Source organism: Hippoglossus stenolepis, chromosome 11, assembly GCF_022539355.2.
Source record: "Hippoglossus stenolepis isolate QCI-W04-F060 chromosome 11, HSTE1.2, whole genome shotgun sequence".
NCBI lineage: Eukaryota > Metazoa > Chordata > Actinopteri > Pleuronectiformes > Pleuronectidae > Hippoglossus > Hippoglossus stenolepis.
This window is the reverse complement of record NC_061493.1, coordinates 19,953,925-19,967,152: the sequence shown is the minus strand read 5'-3', so window position 1 is coordinate 19,967,152 and position 13,228 is coordinate 19,953,925. Positions and strand designations below refer to the sequence as shown.

The following is a 13,228-nucleotide window of genomic DNA, read 5'->3' as shown; positions in this document are numbered from 1 at the left end:
AAACAAACCTCTTTTCATTAGAATTATAAATATGTTTTCTGCTCTTCAGGTTAAACAAATGGAAGGATCAATTTCTTCCTGATGAAAAAATAAACATATAAATGGGTTTCATACCTTGCGCATTGAGTAAACATCCTACAGCTGAACTGGTTTGATTTAAAGCTCGTACACATGGAGCTCTTTAAAGCGAGTTGTGCCTTGGGCTATATCAGCAACAAATTTTGCGATCGCCAAGGTTGCCCATACTGAAGACCAAATCTGTATGCATGTACTGTACCGCTGGCCAAAGTAGTACTAAAGCAGGGAATGGGCTGTAGTTTCAAAGCCCTGGAAACCTGATCTCCAGATCGATTAGATACTGAGCCCTGGAGGTTGTTTGGGCCAAAATCAGCAGACAGGCACTCAGTATTCAGATAACATCAGAAGCTACCTGGGCTGTCTGCCTTTATAACATATACAGGCCACTGGCTATATTTGTATTCATAGAAGATAGAAGAACTGGGGTGTCCACTGTTTCACAGCAGAATATATAAATACCAATTTCTTCTCAATGTTCTTCTCTAAAAGCAAATTGTTTTCACATTTTTTAAGAGTGTATAATTTTCAGCCAACTGAAGATCATGTGATTCACTCTCCCCCCACCAAAGCATGAAGGAACATGTGCTTCAGGTAAGGTAAACAAATGAAGGGACCTCTCTACAGCCAGGGTTTGGTTTGTGGGCTACTTGGAGAAACATGGTGGTGCAACATGGCGGACTTAGTGGAAGAGGACACGTTGACGATACAGATATAAAAAGGGCTCTAAGGTTACAAAACATAACTTTGAATATTCAAATTGTACAGATAAATCCAGATGAATCCTTTACACTGGACCTTTAAAAAAAAGCCTGAAGGGTCATGGATCAGCAGAGTCAACCATACTGGACCATACTGGGTGTTTTTAATCACAATCAAACTTAACTGATATTTGGTTATTTCTTTGCACTTCATTGCCTGAAACTAGAGATCTCAAAAACCAGCATTCACAAGGTTTGTACTTTCACCCAACTCCGGTAGCTTGTTTACTCTTCATTCCCACTAATGCTAATCTGTACAATCATCTGACGTAATGCTTCCAATGAAGACATCCACAGTTTGTCTGTGGTTTCACAATCTGTGTTTTCGTCGCCATTTCAAAATCAAAGCACAGAGCACTGATAAGGACGAATCTATTTGTCAACTGTATGTTTTGATGCAGAGCTGTAAGCACCGCTGAGGCCTCTGGGGCCATGTTGTCAGTATTTTCTTCCCCATGTTCATTTCAAATTTTCACACAAAGACATAATTCATTCAGGAGAAGAATGAATGGTGTGTATTGTTTTCTCTCTCTCAAAATCAAACCTACGATATGAGAACATGTGGAGTGTTTACATTATGAGAATCCATCCTTAATCGAAACACTCAAGTGTATTTTTAGGCATCATAAAAAATAAGAGGGCTGATTAAGAGGATATTATTGTGGATTCAATTTTAGTCCAGATGTCCGTGACAACTAGCTGGGTATTTTGTCGGCCTGCATGTTCCGACAGGCCTGTCTTGTAAATGTGGTTATGAAGAGGCTGACCTGTTCTTTCCTGGCCGGGGTGCTGTGTCCGACAGCGGCTGGAAGCTGCTCCGGTTGGTTCTGGGGTGAAGTGGGCTCGGCTGTGGCCTGGCTCGGCTGGGATGCTGCTGCTTTAGCTTTCCCCTTCTCCGTCTCCTTGTTCTCCTGCGGCTGCTTGGCCTCTGCGTCTGCGCCTGATTCAGTTGTCATGGTAAATCACGCTGAAGTGGAGGAAAGAGGAGGATAAAGAGGAAAAATGGATGAGTCAGCTGACTTGTTATGAAGTGATCTACTGTTGCTTTTCGGACCAAATGTAATGATGCAAATGCAGACAAATGGACAATGTTTGAATAAACATTCAAATGTTTTGAAATTAACTGAAGTGGCTTTGTCCTTTTTTCATTTGCGTCACTGGCTGATGATGGAAAGTGCTGAGACAGCCGGTGCTTTGACGCCACTGAGGGGTTTGATTAAACTGGTTTAAAATTAATTGAATTTACAGATGCAACTACCTGTTGATTTGTTATTAGTCAATTTCTCCATTTTATTATTTATGAATCATATGGTAACCATTCTTTCATAGCCCCCTCCCCCGAGTTCCTCCGTGGAATATTAACACACAACCATCCCAACAGCACTAGTAAGCGTGCATGACCTTCTCCCTCTGTGAATAGCAGCATACCAGCGCCAACAGATGCTGCCCAAGAAGCCAAAAGCTGGGTAATGAGAGGAAACATCTAATGGCCAGTTTTGCCAAACAAAGATGACAGATCCCTCTGGGGGACCCTGAGCTAACCGTACCCACAGGCTTTGGCATTGGGGATGTGTTTTCTTTTTGTTTTTTTGGGGGGAGGGAGGGGGGGTCTGCCTAGAATCTGGGGTGTGTAGTATGGATGCCTGTCATTCTGCTGTTGGCTTGCTTCTCCCTTAGCACTATTTATAGGGCCGTGTTTACGCTGGGGTGGGATGGCTGCGGGGAGGATCAGTGACTTCCAGCCATGGCAGAGGACGTCAGCCTCTGCATCAAGACAACACTGAGGGCTGAGGTGATCCCTGAACTTCTACGCACTGATGAACGACTGAAACAACCACAATGGAGAGTTGTGGCTCTAAAAAAAACTGTAGCGAAACAGCAGTTATTGATTATCTGTAAATGCCACAAGTTGTTTTTGAGGGGGTCAACATGTTTTACAATCTGTAGAAAACTGTTCCAGTCAGAAAAACAAACTGGATATGATCCACATGTCAACATGATCCGCTGAGAGGAACACTGGCAGGCACATAGCTTGAGTATGAACAGCTGGGGTCTATGGCCCCATCATGCCTTTACTACATTATTTCAAAAATGGTGTGGTGTGGTTACTGGGCATTAAAATGTAGTATTGTAACGCAAAATTATATATTAAGTAGGGAATTGCTTAGTTTTGAAATAGATGAAAATGATGTTAACTTAAAACAGCAGGAAATCTGGACTAGGAAATGGGTTAAAACAGTTTGGAGTCTTAATGTTTCTTCTGCGTTTCCTTCCCTTGCTTTCAAAGAAGTCAGGCAGGAGTGTGGGTTTGAAGAATCAAGGGTCACTGAACACAACATGCTGATCACACTGAATATAAGTAATTTCCGGTGCCATAAAGAGGCTATAAAGATAACCAAACCGAGACTATGGGCCTGAGTGGCATCAACGTGAATGGAGTGATGCAGTCAGGACAAGATCCAAACTCCAACACTTGCTTTTAAAAGACCATGAAGATAAAAACCACTAAACTGAATTCAACCAAAATCCAGTCAAATCCTCCCTGCTGTTTTCTTACTGCACCGTGGGGGGCAGAATTGAGGAGCGGTTCAGTAATCAGCTGACTGATTACAGTTACACAGTAACCTTTGCCTCTCTTAACCCCCCCACGAAACAGGAACTATGGTTGGGGGGGAAGAAAGGAACATCTTAGCACCATAGAAATGAAGGAAGAATACGTTCAGTCACTGGTGACAGGCACTCTTCACATGACCAAACAACAGCCCACACAGTAGCCTTGTGTGTGACCCTCACCATGGACTGGCACATACATTATGCATTCAGAAAGCTGTATTCACAACTCATTTAGGGCCTTGGATTACTCCAAATATACAGGGGTGGTTGATGATTGAGCCAATGTAGCCTTATCATACCGAGTATAGGATTCAATGAAAGTCTATTTAATCTAATCATCCTTGATTGTTTCAATAAATAAACACGCTTTCTTCCTGAGTAATCTTGCGAAACGAAACTCCAATCCCTCGGGGTCATGAAGGCTTTTGCGTTCAGAGTCATAAATGTTTTGTGTTTGGCACGTTTTTACCAGGAAAATCCTCTGGCACACAGGAAATGGAAATGATGTTCAACAGCATTTGATCAAATCCAAATCTTTTTGAATCCCTTTGTGAATCTTATAAAAAGGTTAAAATGTCTATTGGCAGAAAAGGCAAAATGGTTCAGTTTTTAGTGGTTGTTTACTTTATATCCTGCTGCCTTGTGTGTGACCTGTTGCCAGTCAGTTGAGACTCCGGATCACAGGACAGAAAGTCGTGTGGTGTGGATTGCACAGCGATCCAGTGACTCTGAAAGGGATGTTTTGTGAACTTGGCAATACGGGAAGTTTCCCTTGCATTGGTATGACTAAGGAATAAAAGATTACTCAGCAATTAGTATGATGGCTACTATGACATAAGAGAGAAACGAAAACGATGGTAAGAGCAGAACTAAACGCAAATGGTCGTCATGAAATGCATCTTTCAGATTAGGAAACAGCTTCTGACTCAACTGTCATTGGAAAACAGAACCCAATGCTCTCAGTATTAATGTGACTTCTAGGAAAGACGGGCAGATTTCAACTCAACTCCCTCAGAGGGGCATCTTCTTTCCAACAAGAGTTAAACCAGGAATAGAATAACAACACAGAGACAATGTTCATGTCCATCGCCACACACACACTCAGCACAGGCTTATCAGTAAATAGCTATGATACACAATTGATCAGTGACTATAAATGCAAACCTCCATTTTAAGGTCCATTTATAACTATAAAAACACACTGTTGGAAAGTCACACTCACATATACAGAGGAGGATGAGGAACTGCCATCTGTGCTGAGTGATATTAGCTGAAGTACACCACAGCTGGTCCCATCCCCTCCACTCCTGCCCCCACTCCCACAACCCCCTCCCTGGGGGCTTATAGAGGTTACGTGGAGGGGTATGGCTGGCGGTTTTTTACACATCCCAGCCCATCCCGAGTGGGCCCGCCGTGTATGATGTGACCCCTCCACATGTCTGCGGGGCTGACAGCTGTTACACAGCAACCCAGCTACTGTAACAGGATACCATGTAGCTGGCCTGGCCACTCAAACGAGACACCTCTGCTGAGGGGTTACGGATCCCCAAAGTGTTTTTAACTATCCTGACTTCAGAAACAACAAACAACATTATTGATGTGTTTTGTCATGACACGACACGCCCTCTCAGAGGCAAACAAGGTCCTTCAGTATATTTATTATCACCGTACACATATAGTAGATTCATGGCATTCATTGAATACTGTGAACTGCAGTAACTTATTATAGATGCAACGTTATATTCAGCTCTGGATGCATAGAGTACCACCAATGACAACCACTGCGTAGAAGTTGTACTGTTACGATAGCAGAACTACTATTTTAGAGAAGACATTAAATTATTTTCAACAGTTATGATCAACCGTTAAGTCTTTTCCAAGCACAAATGTTGTTGTTTTCATGGTTCCAGCTTTTCAAATGAGAGAATTCGCATTGATAAGTTTAATCTTTTGGGGGTTTAAAATGATCAATGAATAATAAAGAAAAGGGTGGAAGAGGTGGCTGGAGAGGGGCGGGGTCGTGCTTTTATCTGCCTTATTCGTCCATCATGGGAAACAGCTAAACCAGAAACTACAGGTGTTACCTGTTTTTCTTCTAATACTCAGCAGATACCCGATGATCGTCAGTCCAACTACTGTGGGGTCATTATGAAAATGTGGCAGACGCATTAAGACGATGGCGGACTGCCACTAGGTAATTCCTGGAAATACTGATGGATTGTTACATCAGTGACTCAGCAAAACATCTCAAGGCTGATGCTTATTGAATAAACATGATAAAACTAACAGTTTGATACAATAGTCCTACAAAAATAGGATATAGCGTGTTGTTGGGGTGTTGTTGTACTGCATTTCATTATACTGAGGAGTTTCTATTATTTCTACAATCCCATGCTAAATAACACAAATATCTCTCTGTATCACACAATGCAGTTCAACAGCCCCAAAACATACATCCTCCAAAAGGATCACACAAACTGAACATTATAACCTTCATGTGGGTGAGGAGGTGTGGCTGAATTTTCAAAGATCATTCAGTTGAACCCCTCGCTGACCAAACTGGACAGCTCAACATCAGAGGGTAAACTGGTCTCAGGAAGGTGACTTTAAGCAGAGAGCTGTTTTTGCAGAGGAATGCCATAAATGCTGTGGGGTCGCTGGGTTCACATTCTACTGTCTGCAGCAGAAAGGCATTCAGGGATACAACAGACACAACTTACTATCATCTCAACTTGACTGACTCGTCCTTGTGCAACAACGGTTTGTCTTTGTTGCTGTGCTATTGCGTAGGGCCAGGGTTATTTCCTTGTAAGCCAAAACACAAAAAACGCTGCTGTGTCTCAGAAGAAAAACAATTCCTAAATTATATGTTTGCTGAAGTTAGCACTCATTCGACCTGTACCGCTCCTTTGACAAAGGAGAAAATCTCCTTAACGTAAAAGATTAGAGCTAATTCTCGGTAATAACGTATTATACAGCTACTGGTCGATGGGGATTAAGCACTTTATGAGATAAGCTATAGGTGATCAGTAAATCAGCTGTAAACTGATATACTGATCATTTCTGTCCACAAGCATAAACAAGGGTCAAAAGGAGCAGCACGTCACTTTTTATAATGATTTTAGGTGAAATATTCTCCAAATAATATCCTAATGTGGAGAGGTGGTGTCAATACCCAATCAGAGATTAGCTATTACAATGAGACAGAGACAGGTTAAGTCAGGGATGGGAGCTCACACTGGTTGATCAATATGTGAACGTGCTTCAGGTCCAGCAAGTATTAGCTGCTGGTAGAGGTCACCATCTCTGGGCGGAGCAGTGTGAAAGGGGGCGGGGGGGTTGAGAGGAGCAGGGCGGTTTTGCTTTTGATTGCCATGCTAGCATGAGCTTGATTTCCAGAACTAATGAGCAATTTGGGTTCTTGGCCTCAGCTAAGATGTATCTGTCATTTGTATATGGCTCTAGATTGCCTGCTAATTGGAAACCACCATAACCTAAATCCATAAAATAATTTAAAAGACCATTAAATATTGCTATTTAATTCAGTTAGAGCCGACTATACCCTATAAAGAGCAGTTGTATTTAAATGCATGTCATACTGTCTAATGAAAGCATGAAATCGAATCATAACAATGAAAAGAAGCTGTTGCTATTAAAATCATGGCCACCTTTCCCTTGTTACCTGACGATTATCTTGTCAATTAATATAAAGGACAAACTGGCAAACATGTCCTTCAGCCTAGTGGTGTTGTCCTCAAGTGGCTTTTCTTGTCTCATCAGTTATATTCAGTTTACAGTCGTACAAAAACATGGAAAAGCTGTCCTCTGATATCCTCCTCTGGAGCCGTGTTCTCACGAGGATAACAATGGACAATAAGGCTTAAAAACACAGAGTAAACGACGCCGTTTCGAGTCGAATTTGAATGCCGGGGCTTACGGACACTTGGATGACACCACAGGAGCAGTATGGAGTCACGTTTAAGGAAGTGGTCACCATTTACTTCAATTGTATTTGATTTGGCTGCGACGCTGTTTACCCTTGAAACTCCCAAAGTGCTTTCTGGACTCAAACACGTCACCCCGCCTCATCCGGCTTAGTGGCGAGTAGATTAAGAGTTAATATTAATTTTTCTGTGAAGTATCCCTTTAAGTGTTTTTATGGCAATATTCCCCTCACTTTATTTCTGCATTATCATTCTGGCTCTTACCCGATATGTCCTCGTTGTTTGTTGGACAATGTGCAGTTCTGCAGCTGCTGGAGCACTTAGGCCCCAGATAAATGTCCCCATGGGGACAATAAAGTATATCTGATCTAAAAAGCGAAGGCCTCCCCCCACCACCCCACCCCTGTGATGTAGCTGCAGCTTCCATCGCATCTGCAACAACAGCTCACTGTGCGTCTTGATTGAAATTGTCAAGTCAGACCTCCGGCCATTGCATGCGGAGCCCGCGGGGGGATGAGAGGATGCTAACAGCGGAATCCGGCCCCCTAGCCACGCCTACCCGCACTGCAGATCACAAACAGCCCGGGATGTCGTGTCTGGATCCCCGCAGATTTCACCAGTTCTACCCCCGTGACATGTCCCCAGACGTGACCGGGTCCACGCTGCCTGTCCCCCGGTGTAACGACGTTTGATTCAAAGCATCTCTGCCGCGTCGTTTTCACCCGTTTCCCCCCCCACCCCTCACACGTTAGCCCGCTGCTCTCCTCGTTATTCATTTGAAAACACAACGCTAGCTTTTCACTTTTAGCTTCCAACACGTCGGCTCGTTGTTGTTTTTAAACACACATTAATACTGCAACACGGAAACCAGCGGGACTCAGAGACCCTCGGTCCGGCGGAGCCACGTCCACCGGACCCTTTTTTTTTTTCTCTCGCCTGACTGGGAACAGCCGGAGCGGATTTTAACGTCAATGACGCTGTCACCGTCTTGGCTGTGGTCAAACGAGGCTAAACGCGGCTAAACCGAGACCGGGACGCGGACAAATACCCGGTGCTGCGGATGTCCGAGAGTAAACAAGCAAGAGAAAAAGCAGTAGAAACAAAGAGGAGGTTCGTTACCGGGAACAACCGTCGTTGCTCGGCTGGTTCTGCGAGTTGTTAGCGGGCTCCTGCTTCCTGACAGCGGTGCTACTCTGCTGCAGTTCCCCCCTCTGCTCCTCCGGCAGCCTATCACACTCCACCACTACTGACACTGAAGAATTGTGGGAGATCAGGACAGCAGGGGCAGTCAGACACACACACACACACACCATCAGACAGACACACACACCATCAAGCACACAAACACACGCACACACACCTCACCATCAGAAACAAACACACAGACACACCTCACCACCAATAACACACAGACACACACACTTCATCAGAAAAACACACTGACACACACCAATTACAGACACATGGTGTGTTGTTTCACTCGGGGAGTAATTTCTATTTAAAGGAAAATGTGATTAAATGAAACTGAATAAGCGATGGAATGTCACAAAGTACACGTAGTTCTGTACTTGCATAGAGACATGGTACTTTACTTCACTTAAATAAAAGTAAGCCGTCTGACAAGATAAATGATTAATTAATCATAAAACAGTTAAAAAAGAATCCAGGAGCCTTACTACTTCTTTCCAAACAACCAACCAACCAACCAACCAATGGGTTGAACAGGGGGAACAACATGACCTAATTGGCAGAGATTTAACTTATAATTGTTGAATTGTAGAATTACTTCCTTATTACTTTCTTACTAACATAAGAAAAAGATCTGAAAATTACTTCCCGTCACCGAACTGTGGCTACAGGATATCTTACTTCCTGAAATAAAATAAAAAACACAATCCAGGCCATATTAAACCAAGTTAATAATAAGCACATGAATATACCGACACCCCACATCTGGTCCCCCCCCCCCTCTACAGTTCGTATGTTCCTGTGTGCACAAACACAGACATAAAAGCCAGTTTGTAATTAGTGTCTGGGTTGTTCCCTCCGGGGATTTGTGGGGTTTTGCCTCCCGCCTCCCAGTGGGAACTTGACCCGACTCGGTCACCCATTTCACTTTTATTTTATCTAATTGCTTTCATGCTCCAGTAGGAAACTACATGCCGACACTGTAGAAGTCCGCAAATATAAAGATATGGTTACGCACATGACGTCTTACTACTTATATTTTTCTGCTGCAAGTCGAACATGAATTCCCTAAATAGTGGCAGAGATTTGCGGACTTCTACAGTGTCGGCTTTGAGATAATAGAGAGTAAATGTAATAACACACAGTGCAGCTCTTATGTGCAGCAGCCAGACAGCTGGCTCCTCATTCAGCCTCTAGCTAATTGTAACACAACTCATAAAACAAGCTCACTGGCCACAACAATGGAGGTTTTTACACTGAGGACATATAAGTCACATTACAATAAGAGCTGTTGTACGTGCAAATCGAAATTCTTAAACACAAACCTTACAAAGCCACAGTGGCCTGACAACACATGTAACTAAATATTCCGGTAACCTCCAATGCAGGGAGGAGAAATAATATCTGATACTTCCTTCAGAGTGATCTCCGACACTGTAATAACTTACTGAGCCGTCATCCTGAGGCTGAATGTGATACCCCCGTTAACAATAAAAAGTCCAAGGATAAAAGTCCAAGGTTGTGACAATTTCACAATCTGCAACTTAAATGATTCAGTGACGTCAGCCGTTCGAATCGCATCCTTCTCTCGTTTCTCTGGAGTTACGTCTTTCACTTCCTCCTTCATTTCTTGCTCTCAAAGCAGGAGAACGTAATTGTACTGACAAACCAGTACATCACCACAACATTATACAAAACACAGTTACAAATAAGTGGGATGTCTGGTCTCCGCTCAGCCAAACAATAGTTATCTGCGTTTAGAGCAGGTGGAGTCTGGCACAGTGTTGTCATGACCCGACTGGTCGTCCCAGACATTGCTCATCGGGGCCTGTCTGGCCAGTGGGGGGTGACTGTGCGGCTGTGATGCAGTAAACAATCTTAAATTGGAAAATGAGAGGTTACATAATGACTCGTCTTCACAGGGAATACAAATTCTTACGTGCCTTCATTGTTAAAAATAGCAAATTACAATGAAGCTGTGATTTATGATTCCATTTTTTTGGTGATATAATTATCCGACCTCTGCAGAGATTAAGTTAGGACTTAAAGACTGTACCTGATTGTAATGACCACTGAATTATGTATAATATTAAATTATTCACATTCAGTATAGTGCCTAGACAAAAGATTAGGGCAGAAAACAAAAGCACATGATGCATAAATTGGCCTTTGAAGCTGCATTAAGCCATTTTGACCACCAGGGAGCAAAAAATGCTGCTCAGTAGAGCACATACCACAAAGTACCACAACAGTCTCTTTAAATGCAATCAAGCTGCACCAAATTTCACACACTGATACATTTTTCATCGAGATCCAGAGCAATCCGCCCCCCTGCGGACCCACGCCTAAATTTATCTGGTTCTTTTTTGGCTCACGCCCCACCCTTCCACAAAATTGAATGAAGGTTGGTTAGTTTTTTGCGTAATACTGCCAATTAACACACAAACAGCAGGGGCATCACAACAAAGCAGGGAATTCCCCTTAAACTCTTTGATCGCTTCTGTACAACGATGACACCACGGTGGAAAACCCCCTGATGAGACCCCTTTTACAAGCTTTCTGCCAAAAGCTTCAGGATCATAGAGTTTTGGTTGAAGACGGCTAAATGTGAGTGTGTGATGTGTATGCTGTAAACGTTAATAAATCAAAACACTTCCTATTATAAGCGGGCCGAGTTTCAATTCCTTTAAAATCAATTCTAAGAAGAGTTATCATGTCGATTGGAAAAGTGTGACTGTGCCACGGAACACAACACACACACACTTTGTGCTGGCATACTACGTACAGGGAATTGAATTTTGACATAACGTTCTGTTTGTCCTTGTTAGTTAATATAATACTGTACGTTGAGCATTTCAGCCCTATTAAGAAAAATGCTTCATGTCAGAGGAAGTCATTTTTATATCTGTGTTTCGCAAGTGGAAGGTTTAGATGAAATGGAAAAACTGATTATTGATGCTTTAAGAGGAAATATCAGGCCCAAACTTCTACAGCGTCTCTGAGTTTGTCTCTCTGTTCGTTTAGTGACATGCAGGTGAGTGAGAGTTCAGATCTATGACTCCTCAGAGGAACAGCCCTGCGTCGGCAGAATGACTAAAACCACACGAGACAGACATGTGATCTCTGGACTCCACTTCGCTTATGTGGCTGCTTAACTCTTCACTTTTTTTCTGCTGCGTACAGACACTTACTTCCTGTGCAGCTCCTCTGCTCCCAAGCCTCGACCTTGAACTCCATTAACCCTGAGTCCACTGCGTTCACTCGCATTTTTAACAAGAATCGACACAACCAGGGAACAACCAGCACCATTTCCACCATCTTATTATTATATGATTTGATATAAAGCTTGAGATACATTCATCAGATCTTGTGCTTGCATAGCAATTAGGTGAATAAACTTAAATAAAACTGAAGTCATTCAAAAATAATGATATGCAAACAGACGCTTTCTCTCTAATCTTAATTGTGTATGAAAATGTGTATTTGCAGAGTGGACCTCATTACAGAAATCCAAACTCTGGAGTACTGAGGTCAGAACAAGCAAGCTGCCACTTCATTAATACATAATTACACTGGAGCATGCTCCTTTCAATACAAAGTAAATCAGCTACGTGATTCAAGTTAAGAAATATTACTGGTCTAAGTTTCTATTTTGCTTTCAAACACAGAGTCCCTTGGTCTGAGATCAAATAACAATGCGAATCTACTCATTCAAAATGAGTATTCACATTTAAAAACATCAACACACAAATAAAGACACAAAATAGTGAATAATCAATGGGATTATTCACATTAGTCTTAAAACATTGAACAAATGACTTAAGAGGAAAATAAATTCAACAGGAGTTGATCGTTCCCGAGTTAACCGTTGCACCAGGCATCAACTCCTTTTAAAAACAAGAATAACTGTGAGCGATGGCTAAAGACAAAGATATCTATTGACAAATGTACTATATATCAGACTGGATAGAGAGCTTGCATTGACTGGATACAGGTTCTAAAAATATTAATAACCTGCAAAGTAACCACAAGGAGGCAGAGGTTTCAATCTCTACCAGTTGGGTCTTATTAAGTGTGCAGGTTTATTTTTTAATGAATTGGAACCATTTCTGTTTTGTACTTCACCTCTGACAGACCAAAGCTACTATTCCCCCCCAGCTGTCCCATCGGCTATCTACTCAGCTGTAAATACCCTCGCTCCCAAAGGGCTGCAGGCCAGCGAGCATACACGCTTGATTCTGATTCTGACACCACAAACTGGGCCGAATCTCCAAAATCAACAGCCCACGCTGAGCGCTACCTCGTCACATCACATCTCCTGTTGGACAAGTCGGTGTTTCCCACTCTGGCTCCCTTTTATGTGAAAGTCAAGGGTGCAAAGATTAACGTGAAAAGAAAATTTGAGCAAAAATGGCGAGGGACACTCCTTTCTCGTTTTGTATTATAATTTTTTGCTTGCAGGGACCACATCTTATCTTGAGGAATCATAAATGCAGCCTGTATTTCTAACCTTTGGAAAGCGGTGGGGTAATGATTGTGCCCTTCAAGTGATTGCAGACAAGGACACGGACATGTGGCTGAAAAGAAAAAAAGAATCACTCTTCCCTTTTAGAGCTTTCTATGGATATCGATATTTCAGCTAAGGGG

At 42.6% G+C, this 13,228-nt stretch overlaps 1 protein-coding gene across 23 annotated transcripts in view; it reads right to left on the bottom strand.

The window, feature by feature from the left end:
• epb41l3b (erythrocyte membrane protein band 4.1-like 3b) overlaps positions 1–13,228 on the bottom strand; it is a 45,262-nt gene that overhangs the window by 27,785 nt on the left and 4,249 nt on the right. For 5 of the 23 annotated variants that reach the window (XM_035169426.2, XM_035169434.2, XM_035169424.2 and 2 more), the window contains exons 1-2: positions 8,513–8,688; positions 1,604–1,803 (exon numbers count right to left, since the gene is read on the bottom strand). In XM_035169426.2, coding sequence (XP_035025317.1) covers positions 1,604–1,792 — 189 coding nt within the window. In that variant the 5' untranslated portion in view covers positions 1,793–1,803; positions 8,513–8,688. Of the gene's footprint in view, positions 1–1,603; positions 1,804–8,512; positions 8,697–13,228 lie in introns of those variants that run through there. The other 18 variants (XM_035169418.2, XM_035169422.2, XM_035169417.2 and 15 more) reach the window with 10 other exon arrangements.